This window comes from Mustela nivalis (genome assembly GCF_964662115.1).
Source record: "Mustela nivalis genome assembly, chromosome: 5".
Classification (NCBI taxonomy): Eukaryota; Metazoa; Chordata; class Mammalia; order Carnivora; family Mustelidae; genus Mustela; species Mustela nivalis.
The window spans coordinates 68,290,654-68,308,119 of record NC_139024.1 but is presented as its reverse complement, the minus strand read 5'-3'; the positions used below and the strand labels follow the sequence as shown (position 1 = coordinate 68,308,119).

Sequence of the window (17,466 nt, the reverse complement as noted above, 5' to 3'; positions counted from 1 at the left end):
TGTGGAGAGAGATTATTTTTTACCCTTGTGCCCTTGCCAAAATGATATCCATGAATTAACCTCTCTGCAATTAAACTAGTCCATTTTCGTGTTTTGAAAGGATTGATGGAAATCATCCAGGGCTTTTATGTGCCCAGAAAGATACCACACACCCTGCATATTTCCACAAGGAGTTAGGAAAGGTCCAAAGAATCAGAGCAAATATTTAATGCCACTCATTGAGAAATATGAACAGGATCTTCCAAAAGAGCTGGAGAAATAATATATAAATTGTTATAATCAGTAATTTGTTTTAGTTTTGTTTTGTTTGGATCAGTACTTTGTTAATTAGCTTTGTTTCCTGCTAGAAGGCAAAAGGTCAGAGTTTTAAGCTATTAAGTTTTAAGTTACTGCCTTTTTTACCCCCTGCTCTATAAAGGAAAGTCAAACCTTAACTGGGTATGCTTATTTCTTTTAGGTATGTTCCATATCTCCCTGTCCTTTCCATGATCTAACAAGATCAACTTAAAAAAAAACCGAAAAAACAAATTATTGTCTATTTTTAAACTATATACTATAAAATGTTCTTTTTACGAAAACCTGAAAACTTTAAAAAGAGTAATTTGGGCAGCCTGAGGCATTAATTGAGGATCAATATTTTGATTATGCCTTTTGGTTATGTTGAGAATCAGATATACCTTCTGAGGGGCACCTTGGTGGCTCGTTGGTTGGATAACTTCCTTCAGCTCAGGTCATGATCCCAGAATCCTGGGATCGAGTCCCGCATCAGGCTCCCACCTCCACGGGGAGTCTGCTTCTCCCTCTAACCTTCTTCTCGCTCATGCTCTCTCTCACTGACTCTCTCTCAAATAAATAAAATATTTAAAAAAAGATACACCATCTGAATATATCAAAAAATAAAATTCTGCAGGTGAAAAGTATACTTAATCACCTTTTAAATCTTTTCAAATTGTTGATACACATGAGAATAATCAGAGAGCCAGAATATTCAAGATTATCACCACTGAGCCTCCTATTTCACAGCTGTTAAATAGTTTGTGTAATCTATCTCAGTGGCAGTATGCTAATTAGAATTCTCTTTCTATTTCCTGTTCTCATGCTTCTCAAATCAGAATAACTGAATCTCTGGGAAACCATGGCAGGTTGCTGGTGGTTGATACCCCAGAATGAACAAAGTGAAATTTCCTGGAGCAGCTATCTTGGAATTTTTTGTGAAAACTTTCTGTATTTATATATTGGTGTATAACAGAGAGTGGTCATAAAGAAGACACAAGAGAAATTTCTACTAGTTATAGGTCCCTTTGGACTTCCTTTACCTTAACCTACCTTCTATCTCCTCTACTATTCAGACACATTGATATAAACATTTGAGCTCCTCATTTTGAAAGTCTTCAGGAAAGTTTCTGTGATGTTCTTCAGATACTTCTAGGGTTTGATACTGATGATATCATATTTCATGGCTCTTGTAAAAGTACAAAATATTCTAGAAAAGCTTGCAGAGTAAAACATAAATGTCTAATAAGCTACTAAGTTGGCCAGTCTTTCTTTTTACCAGGGATGCCTAATTTTGTCTCACGTAAGTCAATTCCATGACTTTGGATGACATTTTCAGTCTTTTTTACAGAAGATAATTCTAACAGATATGAATTGAGAGCTTGCTTTGTATTAAGAGCCTTTCTGTATTCTCTCTTTTAACCATCACAGCACTCCTCTAAGTTAAGTACTAGTCTCATATATTTTTAAAAATTTTATTTTTACTTAAATTCAATTAAAATATAATGTATTAATGGTTTCAGGGGTAGAGGTCAGTGATTCATCAGTCTTATAAATACCCAGTACTCATAATATTGCATGCCCTCCTTAATATCCATCACCCATTTACCCCATCCCCCCCAACCCTCCCCTCTAGCTACCCTCAGTTTGTCTCATTCATTTTTATAGGTGAGAACCTGCACAGAGTGGTCAGGTTACCATTCTCAAAATCATATAGCCTCAGAAGGGAAGGATCCAGGATTTGACCCCAAGTGGTCCTCTTTGGAGGCCCTACCTAACTTTAAATATTATATTTTGTCTGTAAATAATCTTGAGTTAACACACTTTGTTTAAAAACCAAATAAAATCTTTATAATTATGGATAGTAGGGTTGACTTCTGCAATGTGATGTGATCCTTACTTAACCGATGGGATCCAGGCATGCAGTGCTCAGCTTGCACGAACAGCATCAAATGAACACACACTCAGAACTGCATGATCAATCCTAAACCAAAAATGAAGTTGGTGAAATTCATGTTCCATTTTCACAGGCCTCAGCTTCCACATTCTCAACTTTTCTTGGCACATTCTCTCCAAATGCTTTCTAGCCCTCCCATCTTGTGTAAACAGAAGAGAATTTGATACTAGCCTTTATAAAAGTGTGGTTGATGGGTTCCACTTTACATGGGTATAAATGAATCTCAGTAATGTGCCTTATCTAAAGTAAGCATCTTCATTTGAACCTTTGGTTTTATCTCTAATAGAAAGATTTGAGTCCATTAAAATACCAGCCTAAGTAACCATGTGGTAAGATAACTTGAGAGAGGTCGGCCCTTGATCTATGTCTTCATAAGTTACTCTACTTAATGAGACCAATAGGTGAAGGTGGCCTGAGGAGTAACACTATGCAGTTTTCTTTGCTTATTTAGACCTACCTGCCTTTGGTGGACCCAAGACTTAACAGTGACCCATCAGTTGAAGCACCACCCATTTTCCAGGAGTTTCTGGGGACAGAAGAGCACGTATCTCATTGTTTTCTTTTTGTGCCAAGACTGGAATAGGTGTCTAGGGCACATCCATTCCTTCCCGAATACTCTGCACACCATCACTGCCTGTACAGAGGCTTCAAGATCAAACAGCTCAAGCTTCCTGTTTATTCTGATGTTGTGACATTTGGTAACCAGCATCAAGGTTTCATAGAAACCCTGCTCTTGTGACATCCTGAAATGCCTATGTCTTTTGTATTACTTTGATCTCTGTTAAGAAGCTACTAAAAAGAAAACCATCTTCCTTACTAAAGGAGGCACTGCCATGGAATTTTCTTCTTCCATATGGTTTTTCTCTGTTTATATGTTTATCTTTTCCAGTCGACTTATCAAAGTCATGGACTGTTTCTTTTCTCTTTGCATCCTCAGTGAAAACTTGACACAGAGTAATGTAAATGTGGAATGAGGGAATTAATGAATGAGGAGTGAATAAATACATTTTTGTTGAGTCTGTATATAACTTTAGCCTCTTTAGGGGTATGTGTAGAATAATTTTCCAACAGAAATTAATAACACTGCAAAGTATCCAGTGGCATTAAGCAGCATAGTTTATGTTTCTAGAATAAGATACTAGCTTAGGCAAAACTCATCCCATTTATGAACAGAAAGTTAGGACTTAGGTATTAAGTATCAATACCTAAAATTAATAATTTTAGATTATTTAGAAAAGTCTCATTAAAAACAGGCAGAGAGGGGCACCTGGGTGGCTCAGTGGGTTAAAGCCTCTGCTTTTGGCTCAGGTCATCGTCCCAGGGTTCTGGGATCGAGCCCTGCATTGGGCTCTCTGCTCAGTGGGGAGCCTGCCTCCTCTCTCTCTGCCTCTCTGCCTGTTTGTGATCTCTGTCTGTCAAATAAATAAATAAAATCTTTAAAAAAAATAAATAAAAATGGGCAGAGAATCTGAATAAACATTTTTCCAAAGAAGACATACAGATGATCAATACATACATAAAGAGGTACTCAGCATCACTCGTCATCAGGGAAATGCAAATCAAAACCACAATGATATATCACTTATACCAGTTAGAATGGATTACATCAAGAAGAGAAAAGATAAGTGGTGAGGATATGGAGAAAAGAGAACCCTTGTATACTCTTGTCAGCAATGTAAATTGGTGCAACCACTATGGAAAATAGTTATGGAAGTTCCTCAAAAAATTAAAAAATCCAGTAATCCCACCTTTGCTTAAATACCAAAGAAAATGAAAACAGGATATTGAAGAGATGTGTACACTTCCCTGTTCATTGCACCATTATTCATATAGCCAAGATAAGTGTCACTGGATGGATGAATGGATAAAGAGGATGCAGCATTTGTATGCAATGTAATACTCAGCCATGAGAAGGAAGGAAATCCTGCCACTTGTGACAGCGTGGATGGAACTTGAAGGCGTTATTCTAAGTGAAATGCGCCAGACAGGGAAAGACAATTATTGTATACTATCACATAAATATATAAAAAAGTCAAACTCATAGAGTAGAAAAGTTGTTGTCAGGGACTGGGAAATATGGAAAGATTGGTAAAAAGGTACAAGCAATCTTTCAACTAGAAGACAAATAAGGTTTGAGGATCTGATGTATAATATGGTGACTCTAGTTGATAATAGTATACTGTATAATGGAAATTTGCTAAGAGGGTGAAACTCAAATGTTCTCTCCAAAAGAAAAGAAGATAGCATAGACACAAAAGAAAAGAAGAAAGAAGAAAAAGGGAAGGGAGGGGAAGAAAAAAAAAAAAAGAAAGAGAGAGAGAAAGAAAAGGAGGAAAGAAGGAAGGAGGGAAGGAAGAAATGTGAGGTGATGGATGTGTTCGTTAACTAGATGGGGGTACTGTTTCACAATGTATGTACATCAAATCAGCATGAGGTACAGATTAAATATCTTACCATTTTGTCAGTTTTATTTCTATAAAGCTGAAATTTAAAACAAATGTACTTGGCAGTGTTGTTTGTTGTCAGAGAAGGTGTGGAGTTTTTTTTATTTTTCACTGACTCCTTTAACGATACTTCTCATATCCACTTCCTATTTGATCTTTAAAAATTAAAATCACTTGTCAAAATCATTCTTATAACCTGTCATATCTTAATGCTGTGTCTTAATCAAATGATATTCAAACTTGTCTGAAAGAGAAGTTTGCCTTCCTGTTTGGAAATTTACACAACATTCTGCCCAACAGATGTCAATGCTTCTTTTGGAAACACTTTTTGTATGGTTTCTCTTCTCATCGTGCAAAAAGCACAGTCTGTAGTTTAAAAATCTTGACAATTTTAACATCTGGGGGTGACTTGAATCCAGGAAACTCTATGGCCATAATGATAAGGATAAACAAAGAATATACCAAAGGTGGTCTTAAAGGAGAGACTATTTCCCCCCACTTTTCATTTACAGTAAGAAGTGAAATGAATAGGGAATTGAAGGATAACCTGTAAGTCTGAAACAGCACTTTTCCAGGTGCAGGAGAGGATGTGAAGTTGCTGACATTGGTTTTAAAAAAGTTCAAACTGTAAAGAAAAGGGAAATAGTACCTAGATGTTGGTTTTTCACTGAAGCTAAGATCAAAGCTCATCATTTCTAAGTATAAAGTAAATGGAGGCTTTGGGAATTGCTCTAATTTTAATATAAGATAATTTTCCAATTTTTGTGTACTTTCTACTGACTGATGCCTCTGTTTGCAGTTACATAGATTTGAAATGTCTGTATTTGTGAAAAAGTTTGGCCACTTGTCTTTTAACTTGATAGTATGCTAATTAGCAGTGAGGTCCATTTGTTTAACATCTGGACTACTGTAATGCTAGTTAGAAGGGACAGTATATTTTTCAGATTTCCATGTACCTTTATACACTGAACCTTTTTTTTAAAAAGATTTTTTATTTATTCATTTGAGAGAGAGCAGGCCAGAGAGATAGGAGCAGGGGGGAGGGGAAGAAAGAAAAGGAGGGGGAGGGTAAGAGGGAGAAGCCGACTTCCTGCTGAGCCAGGAGCCCAATGTGGGTTTGTGGGCTAATGCAGGGCTAATTCTCAGGACCCCAGGATCATGACCTGAGCCAAAGGCAGATGCTTAATGGACTGAACCAGCCAAGTGCCCCAATACTGAACCTTCTAATATGTCTTATTGTACTTGTCACACTTCAAGGTGTGACATTATTGGTAGCCATGATGGAAATATTTCATTTCTTGATTTAAAACATAGAAGAATAATTGTCCAGATCTTAAATGAACTCTGCCTATTTTGACAATGGGAAATGAAGCAAAGATTTTGCTCTATTTTCCTGAGTCTGTGGAAATTGTAAAGGTACACTGAGCCTCAAGTATAGTTCTGGGTCACTTCAAAACCCTTCCTTCACCTTTTGTATTTTCTACCTCTTCTGCTCTTTGAACTGCTTTGATCCTCTTGAAAAACAAATGGGTCAAGATTTTTTTTTATAAGTTCTATCCTTCAGAGTTAGACTTTATAAGTACATGAGTTAACATCATAAATATCATGACTAATTATGCTCTGTGCAATTAATCAAATGTCCATTTCATCTGGGGATTTTGCTAGCAGATGACACAGCTTTGGCAAGTGATTAATTGGCCAGGAGAAAGGTGGTCTCTATGGGCTGGATTGATAGGGTCATGGGAAACACCCCAATGCTAAGAAGCTGAAATGAGCCACTCTCTGAATAAAAATTATTTGAAGACTACATTTAAATTAGAAAAAATATATAGTCAGTTGTGTATATGCTTCTTACAAGGGCAGTTTACATTAGCATTTTAATAGCCCCTTTGGATATCTGCTAAACTTTGGTAAGAATGAGAATTGATATAGATATTCTCATTTTGAAAGGGCTGAAGGAAAGAATTTTTTTGAAGTAAAAGCAATTTAGAAATTTCAATGTAAAAATGGCTTTACTTAGACACTCTGTGAACTTTGTGTAAAAATTTAAAAGCCTAAAATAAAACCTTTGTGCATGCAAGTCATTAGGGTTTGATTGACACAAGAGTTTGAGCTAGCCAAAAAAAAAAAAAAGAGTAACAAACTGTTTTTAGAATGTCTCAAGACTCCAGCACTGTGACTGCTACTTTGGGACAGGTTTATATTTATTAAAACAGGAGTCAAAAAACAAGACAAAACAAAATAAAATGGAACTCTTATGACAATTGTTCTAATCACTTTCCTATTTCTGATTTCAGGAAAAAGTTTATTGGTTTTTCATGGTTAAAAAGTAAACTGAGGAACATTAAAATTTTCAAGTTTATTTGAGCATGCGTAAGTTCAAATTGGGCAGTGCCAAACTGGGTTAGAAGAGTTCTACCCATAGGAGCAAGGGACAGGGTTTTTATGGAGCAGACACTGAACCAAAGAAAAGAGATGATTTGATTGGTTATTGCTTAAGTGGTTGCCTTATTTGGGAAAGCCTCCTTCACTGTTTGTGATTGGTTGGTCTTACCAACCAAACCAAACCATTGTTTGGATTTGAGGGCATTGACTCTGGCTCAGATTTTGATTCACTTATGCTGGTTACCACTGCATTAGAGACACCTCAGTGTGCTGGACTCTTTGTTTAAATACTTTAACAACATTATAGACATAAGCTACTGTTCCTGATTCGTGCTATAAATATGGGCAAGCTAGAATTCAAAGTTCTGTACCGTACTATTCAAAAGTAAATATCATAGAGCAACACTGTTGTGTACCCAGTTATTTCCATATATCATTAGCTCTGAACAGGTTTATTTATTCTAAGACTCTTCAATCTAGAGTCATTAAAACATGTATCGCTTCTAACCTCCCAATTGTGGACTTAAGGATTCAGGTCAAGAAAAGAAGTGTGGCCCACACAAAACTGAAGATCACAGTCATGTGCAGATGAGCTTGTGGTGTAGTGATCTTGGCAGAGGCAAGTTATCTAAGTTTAAAAAACATGGGAATCCTTTAGAATCGTATTTTGTTACCATGGTAAAGAGACATAGGTTTTCATCATGTGCTTTCTCCTTATTATGTAACAGGAATGAGAAATATTTCTAGGTTCAGTAACTGAAACCTCAAAATCCCCTTTACAGATATGATAATAATTTAGTTTACTGAAAATTAAACCAGAAAAACTTGCAGTTGTACCTGTCTTGATATATGTTTCTTATATGCAAAATGGGTTGGTTTCTATTCAAAGAAAGAAAAAAAAATAACTGTTTATGTAATAATAGGAATGTTTCTCACACTCACTTCTTTGCATGGGATAAAAAAGAACAAGTCTGTTTTCTTTGTTCCTGAGTTTTGTCTTTTTTTTTTTTTTTTAATCAGATCTATGCACTGAACTTTGTGTTGTCAGTATGTCTTTCTATTGCTGCTTGCTGTTTCTTTCTAGATGCCCTTCTGAGTAGACCTCTACGTGAACTATATTTGTTCCTGGAGAATGCAGCATGACCTCACAGATTTGGTCAAAATAATGAATATTTCTTTAAAGACCAGCTGAGAGAGAAAGGATTTGCTCAGCACATTTTTACCACTGATGCAACTCTCTCCCTCTTTCTTTCTTTTTTTATTTCCTCTCTCATACAAAATGTCTGATCATTCCTAAGGTTGAGAAACTCACAGGGCAAAAATGTAAGGCTTTCTCCGTGTCTGGAGGAAAATTTTGTCATTTAAAATAAAATAGCTCTGATCAGGCAGGACAGTCTTTCTGAGTATTTCATTCCTAGGACTGTTTGCATTCTTTCCCAGTGAGCTGGTGTGATAGGCACCAGAACCTATTTATAACAGGAAAGATGAGCTATTAAGCTATTCAGTACTGGTTTAAGAATAAGTGATTGGCTGGAATTTCTATGTGCCTCTTGTCAGCAAGATCCTTTGCCCTTTTGGGGGAGATGTGGCTGTTAGGCTTGTGAGAACCCAGCTCAGGAATAGCATGTGATACGAGAAGGGAAGCAGTTGGATTGAAACCATACATGGTGAAGTCAAAAAGATGCTCTTTCTTGAGCTGTTGCTGAAATATGCTGGGGTTATTCCAGTGCCTGCAGAGTAGAACTGAAGGCGCCCTGGAGGATAATGGAAAAGGATGTGAGAAGACTCTGAATTTTTCCCAGCTGTATCTCTCAGCCAGTTACCATTAGCTTTCACTCTGACTTGAGAAAACATTATTCCAGGACACAAGAGTCTGAGCCCTTTGGGAGAGCGTCCTGCTTGTTTAAAGACATAAGAGAAGTTTACCCAACCCTCTATTCCTCACAATTGCTGAGAATCAAAACACTGAAGCTAAAGCAAAGAAACAAACAAAACAACAACAAAACCCCTCAATAAGCACAAGAAGACATTATAAATATATGATAGCTCATGATAAACTACACAGGATCATAGAATGTTCGACCCATACAAGACACCAAAAGATCTTGGTCCAAGCCCTTCTTCAGATGAAGAAAGCAAGACACACTCATTCAAATAACCTATTAACTTAGCCAGTTATACCAGAACTGGAATGACTTCTTGTGGCTTCCTGTCTCCCTGTCCAAGGGTACCCTTCTTTGGGAAATGCACATTAATAGCAAACATTACAAATGGAAAGCATGTCTATACGTTGTTAGAGCAATGTTCTCCATAGCCAGTCTCTAGCCTGATCAAGTCTGTGGTCCCAGAGCTGTGGAGCAGCCCTAAAGAAGCTACAGCATGTTGGTATTACAAGTACTTCGGTTCATCTGGCTTGGTTGTCCCCAGGGAGAATAAAGTTGCTGGATATTTTTCAGAAAGTTTAGCCATTCAGATTAAAAGGAGGGTGGTGCTGGTGTTGTGAAAAACAGACCATGGTACAGGGTTAGGTAGTTAAGAATGTTGACTGATCGGGGGAGATATTTTCTATGCATTTTTTTACTTTATTTATAAAGCACTGAGATGTTCTCATTAAATTATTTAGAATTTAACACAATGGGGATTCGTCTGTTTAATGTAGCCTATTGTTTTTTTTTTTTTTTTTTTTCTAATGACAGAGAGAGAGGGAACACAAGCAGGGAGAGTGGGAGTGGGAGAAGCAGGCTTTCCACTGAGCAGGGAGCCTGACATGGGGCTAGATCCTAGGACCCCGGGATTATGACCAGAGCCAAAGGCAGATGCCCAATCATCTGAGCCACCTGGGAGCCCCTAATGTAACCCATTATTCTTCTATTATGTTCAGTCTGCCAACATAGAGTATTAGTTTCTGATGTAATGTTCAATGATTCATTAGTTGTATAAAACACCCAGTGCTCATCACATCACATGCCCTCCTTAATGCCCATCACCCAGCGACCTCATCCCCCTGACTTTAGACCCTCAGTTGGTTTCTTGGAGTCCAGAATCTCTCGTGTTTTTTCTCCCTCTCTGATTTCTTCCCATTCAGTTTTCCTGTGTGTTGATTATCCCCCATGATCTTCTCAACCATGTAAGAATAACTAGTGTCATCATTTCCATTCTTAAATATGAAAATGGAGGCTTAAAAAGATCATGCGACTAATCCATGGCAGAGCTACCGATCTTTATGATTCCAGAATATATGTTTTTGACTCCTAGGTTCTGTTATCTGAAATATGTTATATTTTTCATTACATCATAAAAACACAAAGTAAATAAGTTTATAACTCTGCTGGTTGTGTGCTAAGCCTGTCAGGTTTTCATTGGTTTTGTTGGTTAGGTCTTTTTGTTTTGATGAAAAATCTTAGAAGATTTTTCTTAAATCTTAAGATTTAAGATTTTCTTAAGCTCTCCTATGTTCTTTATGAAGAGAGATCAGAACAAAGTAGGCTGTCAGCAGTTGGCAAGCATTAGTGATTCATGTGAAAGACCATTGTCTTTGGTGATACAAAGAGTGCTGGGCTAAGAGCCTAGAGACAGAAATCTGCCATATCCTGGCTATGAGATGTATGTAAACAATGTCACTGGGATACGTTATCTACAGTTTCTTTTTAAAAGCTCTGGGGTGTCATGATTCCCTTATAAAATTTTCCACTTGAAGATCCGGCATTATTTATTTAAAAGGAATATGTAGCTTTATTTTTTTTTTTTACTTTTTTAAATAATTTTTTATCTTTTATATTAACATATACTGTATTATTAGCCCTAGGGGTACAGGTCTGTTAATCGCCAGGTTTACACATTTCACAGCACTCACCAGAGCACACACCGTCCCCAATGTTTATTACCCCACCACCCTCTCCCTATCCCCCTTCCCCGCTGCAACTCTCGGTTTGTTTTGTGAGATTAAGAGTCTCTTATAGTTTGTCTCCCTCCCAATCCCATCTTGTTTCATTTATTCCTTTCCTACTCCCCCAAGCCCCCCACGTGGCCTCTCAACTTCCTAATATCAGGGAGATCATGTGATAATTGTCTTTCTCTGATTTACTTATTTCACTCAGCATCATACCCTCTAGTTCCATCCACATCATCGCAAATGGCAAGATTTCATTTCTTTTGATGGCTGCAAAGTATTTCAATATATATATATATATACCACATCTTCTTTATCCATTCATCTGTTGATGGGTATGTAGGTTCTTTCCATAGTTTGGCTATTGTGGACATTGCTGCTATAAACATTCGAGTGTGCATGCCCCTTTGGGTGGAATATGTAGCTTTAAATCACAGGAACAAAAAATGGGATCAATCTATCATTAAATCCATACTTTCAGGGACGCCTGGGTGGCTCAGTTGGTTAGCAGCTGCCTTTGGCTCAGGTCATGATCCCAGCGTCCTGGGATCGAGTCCCACATTGGGCTCCTTGCTTGGCAGGGAACCTGCTTCTCCCTCTGCCTCTGCCTGCCATTCTGTCTGCCTGTGCTCGCTCTCTCTCTCTCTCTCTCTCTGATAAATAAATAAATAAATAATAAGTCTTAAAAAAAAAATCCATACTTTCAGAGTACCAGATTCCCTCGAAACATGATTGCTCAGAAAACTAGGGCCAACACATTCATTGTAAAATGCCTAACAGAAAAAGGTAGTAATGTGTAATATGGGGCATTCTGCTAACTGTTGTCTGGTATACGAAGAGACTTGCATCACAGAAGAAGATATATGATGTGTTTTTTGGGGGGCAGAGCCTTTGAGCCTGGTCCTCCACACCCCACCCTCATCTCAGCTTTAGCTCAGGGCTGAAGCCCTGGGAATTGTTCAATACATATTTACCCTAAAGGTGTTCTGCCTCAAGAGAGTTGAGTCATTTTGAACTTCAGTCCAGTTTTTCAGACTTAAACCTCAGCAATTTCTTTTCGCTTTTCTGTCATTCTCCCTGTCATCTTACAGATCTAGAAACTGAGCAGAAAGGGCACGAGTTACTCTAACCTGGTCACCCAGCCACTCGCAGAACTGAAACCAAGAGTCTAGATGTACCCACGGCTACTACATTGCAGTGATGAAAAGACAACCTCGACTTTGAAACAGTTGAATTTAACGCAGTACTGACTCGTGTAGACATGGCGTCTGAAAGGTACCCGGCCTTTCTGGGTTCAGTTACTGGGTGGGACGATTGCAGACATTATTGTCTGTGGCTGTTGGGTTTCCCTGGACTTGTTTTCCCTCCCCTTTTCATAAAACAGTTTGAGATTATAAATAGAGCATCACTGCTGGAAAATAGGAGAGTTGGTAGGGTCAGTTCATAAATAAAGAATGCCATATTTTATCCTTCTGTGTACACACAGAAACACAAAGTAAAGAAAAGCACAGAAACACTTGTACAGATTTTTTCTAAACACGATCTTGTCTACATCTTTAGACCTCCCCCTGCTAAGAATGTTCTGGGATATCTCCAGCTAACATAAAAAACAACTGCGTTGGGAAATTCCTGATTGTTTTAGCTAAATGAGAATTCTGCGACCGAGCTAAGTAGGTGGTTTTTCTAGTATCAGTGCTACGCAATTTTGCTGTCACGTGTCCCATTGCTCCTTAGATGTTCCCATTCACCCAGCGGTAATGTCTTCACGAAGGAGGCTTGTTCCTACAAAGCAAGCTCAGAGTGTGTTCACAAATAGTGACAATATTAGTTGCATGTTGTCCTGGATATCACTCGCCAGGGATTCTGCACACATTTCACTTTTAGGACGGGAAATTTCTATTTAGTCTATGGCTTGGCATGTGAATGTGAGCCAGTTTCTTATTCAGAAGCTGATGATGGTATATTTTTCTATCTTGATTATTTTCTTGGATTTCTGGCCATCCTGTTTAGGTGACTGCTTAGCTGCCAGTGAGTCTCCTCAACATCCAGACCATGCAGGGACAGCTGTGTTCCATAAAAGCCTGTCTGGGGAGGTAAGAGTAACTTTCCTCTTTTACAAATATCCACAGGGCACAAGACTACAAAAACATATGCCTAGCCTTTGTACCTTTGTAGACATCTTTGTAGGATATCTTTTTTTTTCTCCCCTGTAGGCGATTCCTGCCACATTTCCCTCAAGCCTTTTTAAAAATACTAATTTCTTTTCACACCTAGTCTGATTTTGTCCGTTGTAGATGAAATTATTCAAGGAGGAATTATTTTGTATAGAAAATAGTGAAACTGGGAAAAAAGCAAACATGCACACATTTATCACAGGTGAGATAAGCCTTTTTCTCTTTTATCTCCTGTATCATATTAAGAAAACTTTCATAATACGCCAATGGGAAGATTGGTTGCTATGGTCTGAGTTGTGTGGGGCCCCCCACCCCACAATCCATGTGTTGGAACCTTAACCCTCTTGATGTGATGATCTTTGGAGGCAGGGCCTTTGGGAGATAATTAGGTTTAGATGAGGTCATGAGAATGGGGCTTTCATAATGAGATTAGGGCCCTTGTAAGAAGAGACACCAGAGAGCTTGTGCTCTCTCTCTTTCTCTCCTTGCCATGAGATGACACAGGGAGAAGGGATCTATCCATAAACCATAAAGAGATCTCTCGCTGGAGAGCAAACTCTGTTAGACCTTGACACTGGACTTTCCAGCCTCCAGAACTATGAGAGAATTTACTTCTCTCGTTTAATCACCTAATCTATGGTATTTTTGCAGTATAGTATGGACTGACAAAGACATTCATCATATAACAAATACCAATGTAAGTATGATTGGTTAGTTTGATTTGAAAAGTGGCCTGGTTTCCTTATCCATTTAAAAGTTCACTTATAGTTAACAGTACAAAATACCAGGTGGGTTCTTCTGTAGGAAAAGATGTCATAGTTCGTCCCAGAAAACTCTTAGGCTCTCTCACAGCCTTAAAGACTCCTTGTCAAGTCTAATAATTTATAGATTTTCTTGGACTTTTTATTTACACAGCCATACCATTTACAAATAAAGTCTGTTTTGTTTTTAATCTCTGTGGTGTAAGCCATTTTATTTAACTGTCTTAGTGTTATTAACTTGGCTGACATACCTAATGTTTTATTGAATAAAAGAAATAATGTAAAGTCTCCTTGTACGGTATTTGCTGGAGAGTTTTGATAAGAATCCTTTGTCTGGTTAAGCCTGTTTCTCTTCCATTCCTATTTGCTAGTTTTGTTTTCTACATGAATGAGTATGAAATTAATTTTCATCATTTATTGGGAATATCATAAGTTAATTATTTTTTAAGGGGTACATTATATTGCATTACATTTTGAAATAAATCATCACTTTATTCTTAGGGTTAGATTTCTCTGTGGATCTTTCTTTCTATAAGAAATATAAGGAGGATGTTTCTTTTGTGAGTCTAAGTAGGGGGATTGGTCAGAGGTAGCCACTTTTTTTTTTTTAAGATGTATTTATTTATTTTGAGAAAGAAGAGAGAGAGACAGCTTGAGCAGAAGTGGGAGGAGCAGAAGGAGAAGGAGAGAGAATCTCAAGCAGACTCTGTGCTCAGTTCAGTACCCAAGACAAGGCTCCATCTCACGACCCTAACATCATGACCTGAGCCATGGAAGCCAAGAGTCTGAGGCTTAACGGATGGAGCTACTCTCATGCCCCCAAGAGGTAGCCTCTCTAACTTCAGTATTTTCAGATGCATCCCAGCCAGTTGGAAGGACTATGAGGAGGAGGAAGAGAGGCCTACATTTTACAAGGACATACATTTCTTTCATGATACTTCAGTGGCCATAACTTACGTGGCCACTCTTCACGATCAGAGAAGCCCCATTTTATCATTTTCTATTTAATATTTCCTGTATCCTATTTAATTTTTATATTTTCTGTTATGTATGGGCCAGATTTTTAAATCACTTTTGCTTAATCTTTCTAGTTGGTTAATAAAATTATTGGTGCCTATAAGTATATGTTCCTTGAAAAATCACTTAGGTAAGTCTCACAAGTTTGATATATTACACATTCAATGTTGCTCAATTCTGTACATTTTATAATATTCATGTGTGAATTCCACTTCTAACCATTAACCAGAAAGTATGTTTTTTAATTTCTATATGGTTTAAGAATACATTTTTAAGGTTGATTTCTTATGTGATTGCCCAGAGAATGTGAAATATATGCTGTGGATTTTTTAATGTTTATTGAGATTGCCTTCTCATTTAATTTGTGGTCAAATCTTTTAGTTGTCCCTTTTATGCCTGAAATAAATGTGTGCTCCCTATTTATTGCATCCAGGAATTCTGTCGATCGACATTATTTATTATAATAATATTATCTTAATATTATGATAATATTATTTATTATGATAATGATATTAACTTTTCCATAATTTGTTAATTTTTACCTGCTTTTTCTGCTTTACTTCTGCATATTCTAATAGAGGTATGTTACAATTTTTTATTGGTTGTGGATTTGTCCATTTTTCCTGAAGATTTTCCTTATATTTATCTTTATTCACATTTAATTATTGATTATTGCATCTATGTGAATTTTTCTATTAGTTTTACTCTAAATTCTAATGTAGCTTTTTAAGTATTGCTAAATTAACTTTGCATCTTCATTTGCTTGTAACATATTTTCATCCCTTTATTGTCAAGTTCTGTCTTCTTTGTTTTAGGTATGTTTCTTAACATAGACCTAGCTCAATTTCTATAAAATAAATTTAATAATTCATTCTTTTACTATATTAGTTTTAGGTATGTTTTAGGTATGTTTCTTAGCATAGACCTAGCTCAATTTCTATATAATAAATTTAATAATTCATTCTTTTACTATATTAGTTGGACACATTCACATTTATTATGTTAACTGATTATATGATTATAACATCTTACTTTGACGTTTTTATTTTCCATACATTTTGTTTGTTTTTCCTCTTTTCTGCATTTTTTTTTAAAACTTTTAGGAAATTTGCCTTTATTTCCTTTGCTGATTTGGAAGCTATAGATTATATTTTTTTTCATGTAGTAGACATCTATTAAGTTTATACTAGCTATTTAAGTACACTTTTTTTTTAACAAAGTTCAAAGTTATTCAAGATATCTATACTTACTTCATGCATGACATGGATCTCAGTATGCTTTAACTATTCACACAACACCCAATCCCATATCATTCTATTAACTATTATATTGAATTTTGTCTATCATTTAAAAGTAGCAAATACTCTGAAACTTTATTCTGGTCTAAAATTTTAAAAATTTGCCCTTATTCATGAATGTTTAATTAAGTATAGAATTGTAATTATAAGTCATTTAATCTCAGTACTTGGAAGATACTACTCCACTGTGTTATACAATCTAGTGTTACTAATAAAATTGTTTTGTCTTCCTGAATGTTGTTCATTCATAGTTTATCTCCTTTTTTCTTTTTCCTTTTTTAAATGACTTTTTATTTATCTTTGATGTAATTGCCTTGATGTACATAGTTTCCTTATAATGTATCCAGATATGAATTTATCCTTATTGTTCCTACATTTTGCTTGATGTAATCTTTCAATCTGAGAACCCATGTCTTTTTACCTAGTAAGTATTACATCAATAATCCTTTTATCAGTAATCCTGGTTCTTATATTGACAACCCACAGATTGGTTTATGGTTCTTTCCAGGTTTGCAGCTATGCTAAATCTAGAATATAAATCATTACTCCTTAGGGTTCTGTCTCATGTGAATATCAAGTGTGCTCTCATATCACCACCATTTATGGTAGGTTGTCATAATGATGGACCCAATGAGTGATAGCTCTCAGTAGCCATGGTCTATATAGTCCCTTCCACATTGACTCTGGCCTTAAACATATGTCTTGCTTTATCTAATTGGACATCCACAAATGTGACTAAGTAGAGGCTTAATACATGCGTGTGCATTAGGGCTGGCCCTGTTAGAACCCTGAGATCACCATATTATGAGGATCATCGTTTAGCCTCTAGTCATGCCTCAGCCATCCCTTTAGCTGAAAGCTAAATGGACACCTGTGATGGACAAGCCAACACTCGGAATTATCAAAAACAATAAATCCTTGTAGTTTTAATCTACTGAGGTTTGGAGTGTTATCTTATCCAGCAATAGTTAACTAATACTCTGTCTGATTTCTAACCCTTTCCTCTTCAAGGATATGTTCCAAATGGCATACAAATTCTTATACCTCGTTGTGATGATGGCATGCAAAAAACAAACTTTTCAGTCCTTTGTTTCTTATGTTTAGTTATCCCCAGAATGAGGTCATAACTCCCAGGGGTACAAGTAATCATACTTACAGAACTTATGTAGAACATTCAGGTTCCCAATGGAGATAAAAAATTAGAACAGATTAGGTATATAAATAAAGTAGGTTTTTTTTTTAGAGCTGAGAAAGAAATTAAGATAGAG

At 36.7% G+C, this 17,466-nt stretch overlaps 1 protein-coding gene and 1 long non-coding RNA gene across 7 annotated transcripts in view; one reads left to right on the top strand and one right to left on the bottom strand.

The window, feature by feature from the left end:
* LOC309865227 overlaps positions 1-17,466 on the top strand; it is a 230,850-nt gene that overhangs the window by 124,701 nt on the left and 88,683 nt on the right. Inside the window, exons 4-5 of one of the 4 annotated variants that reach the window (XR_014311988.1) lie at positions 12,040-12,223; positions 12,959-13,041. The exons of the other annotated variants lie outside the window; for them this stretch is intronic. This is a non-coding gene — a long non-coding RNA (uncharacterized lncRNA). The remainder of the gene's footprint in view (positions 1-12,039; positions 12,224-12,958; positions 13,042-17,466) is intronic. 4 annotated transcript variants of the gene reach the window in all.
* The window catches only part of LOC309865225 (uncharacterized protein), a 112,509-nt gene that overhangs the window by 11,375 nt on the left and 83,668 nt on the right, over positions 1-17,466 (bottom strand). The window contains exon 5 of one of the 3 annotated variants that reach the window (XM_082731448.1): positions 2,174-2,257. The exons of the other annotated variants lie outside the window; for them this stretch is intronic. Coding sequence (XP_082587574.1) covers positions 2,238-2,257 — 20 coding nt within the window. The 3' untranslated portion in view covers positions 2,174-2,237. The remainder of the gene's footprint in view (positions 1-2,173; positions 2,258-17,466) is intronic. 3 annotated transcript variants of the gene reach the window in all.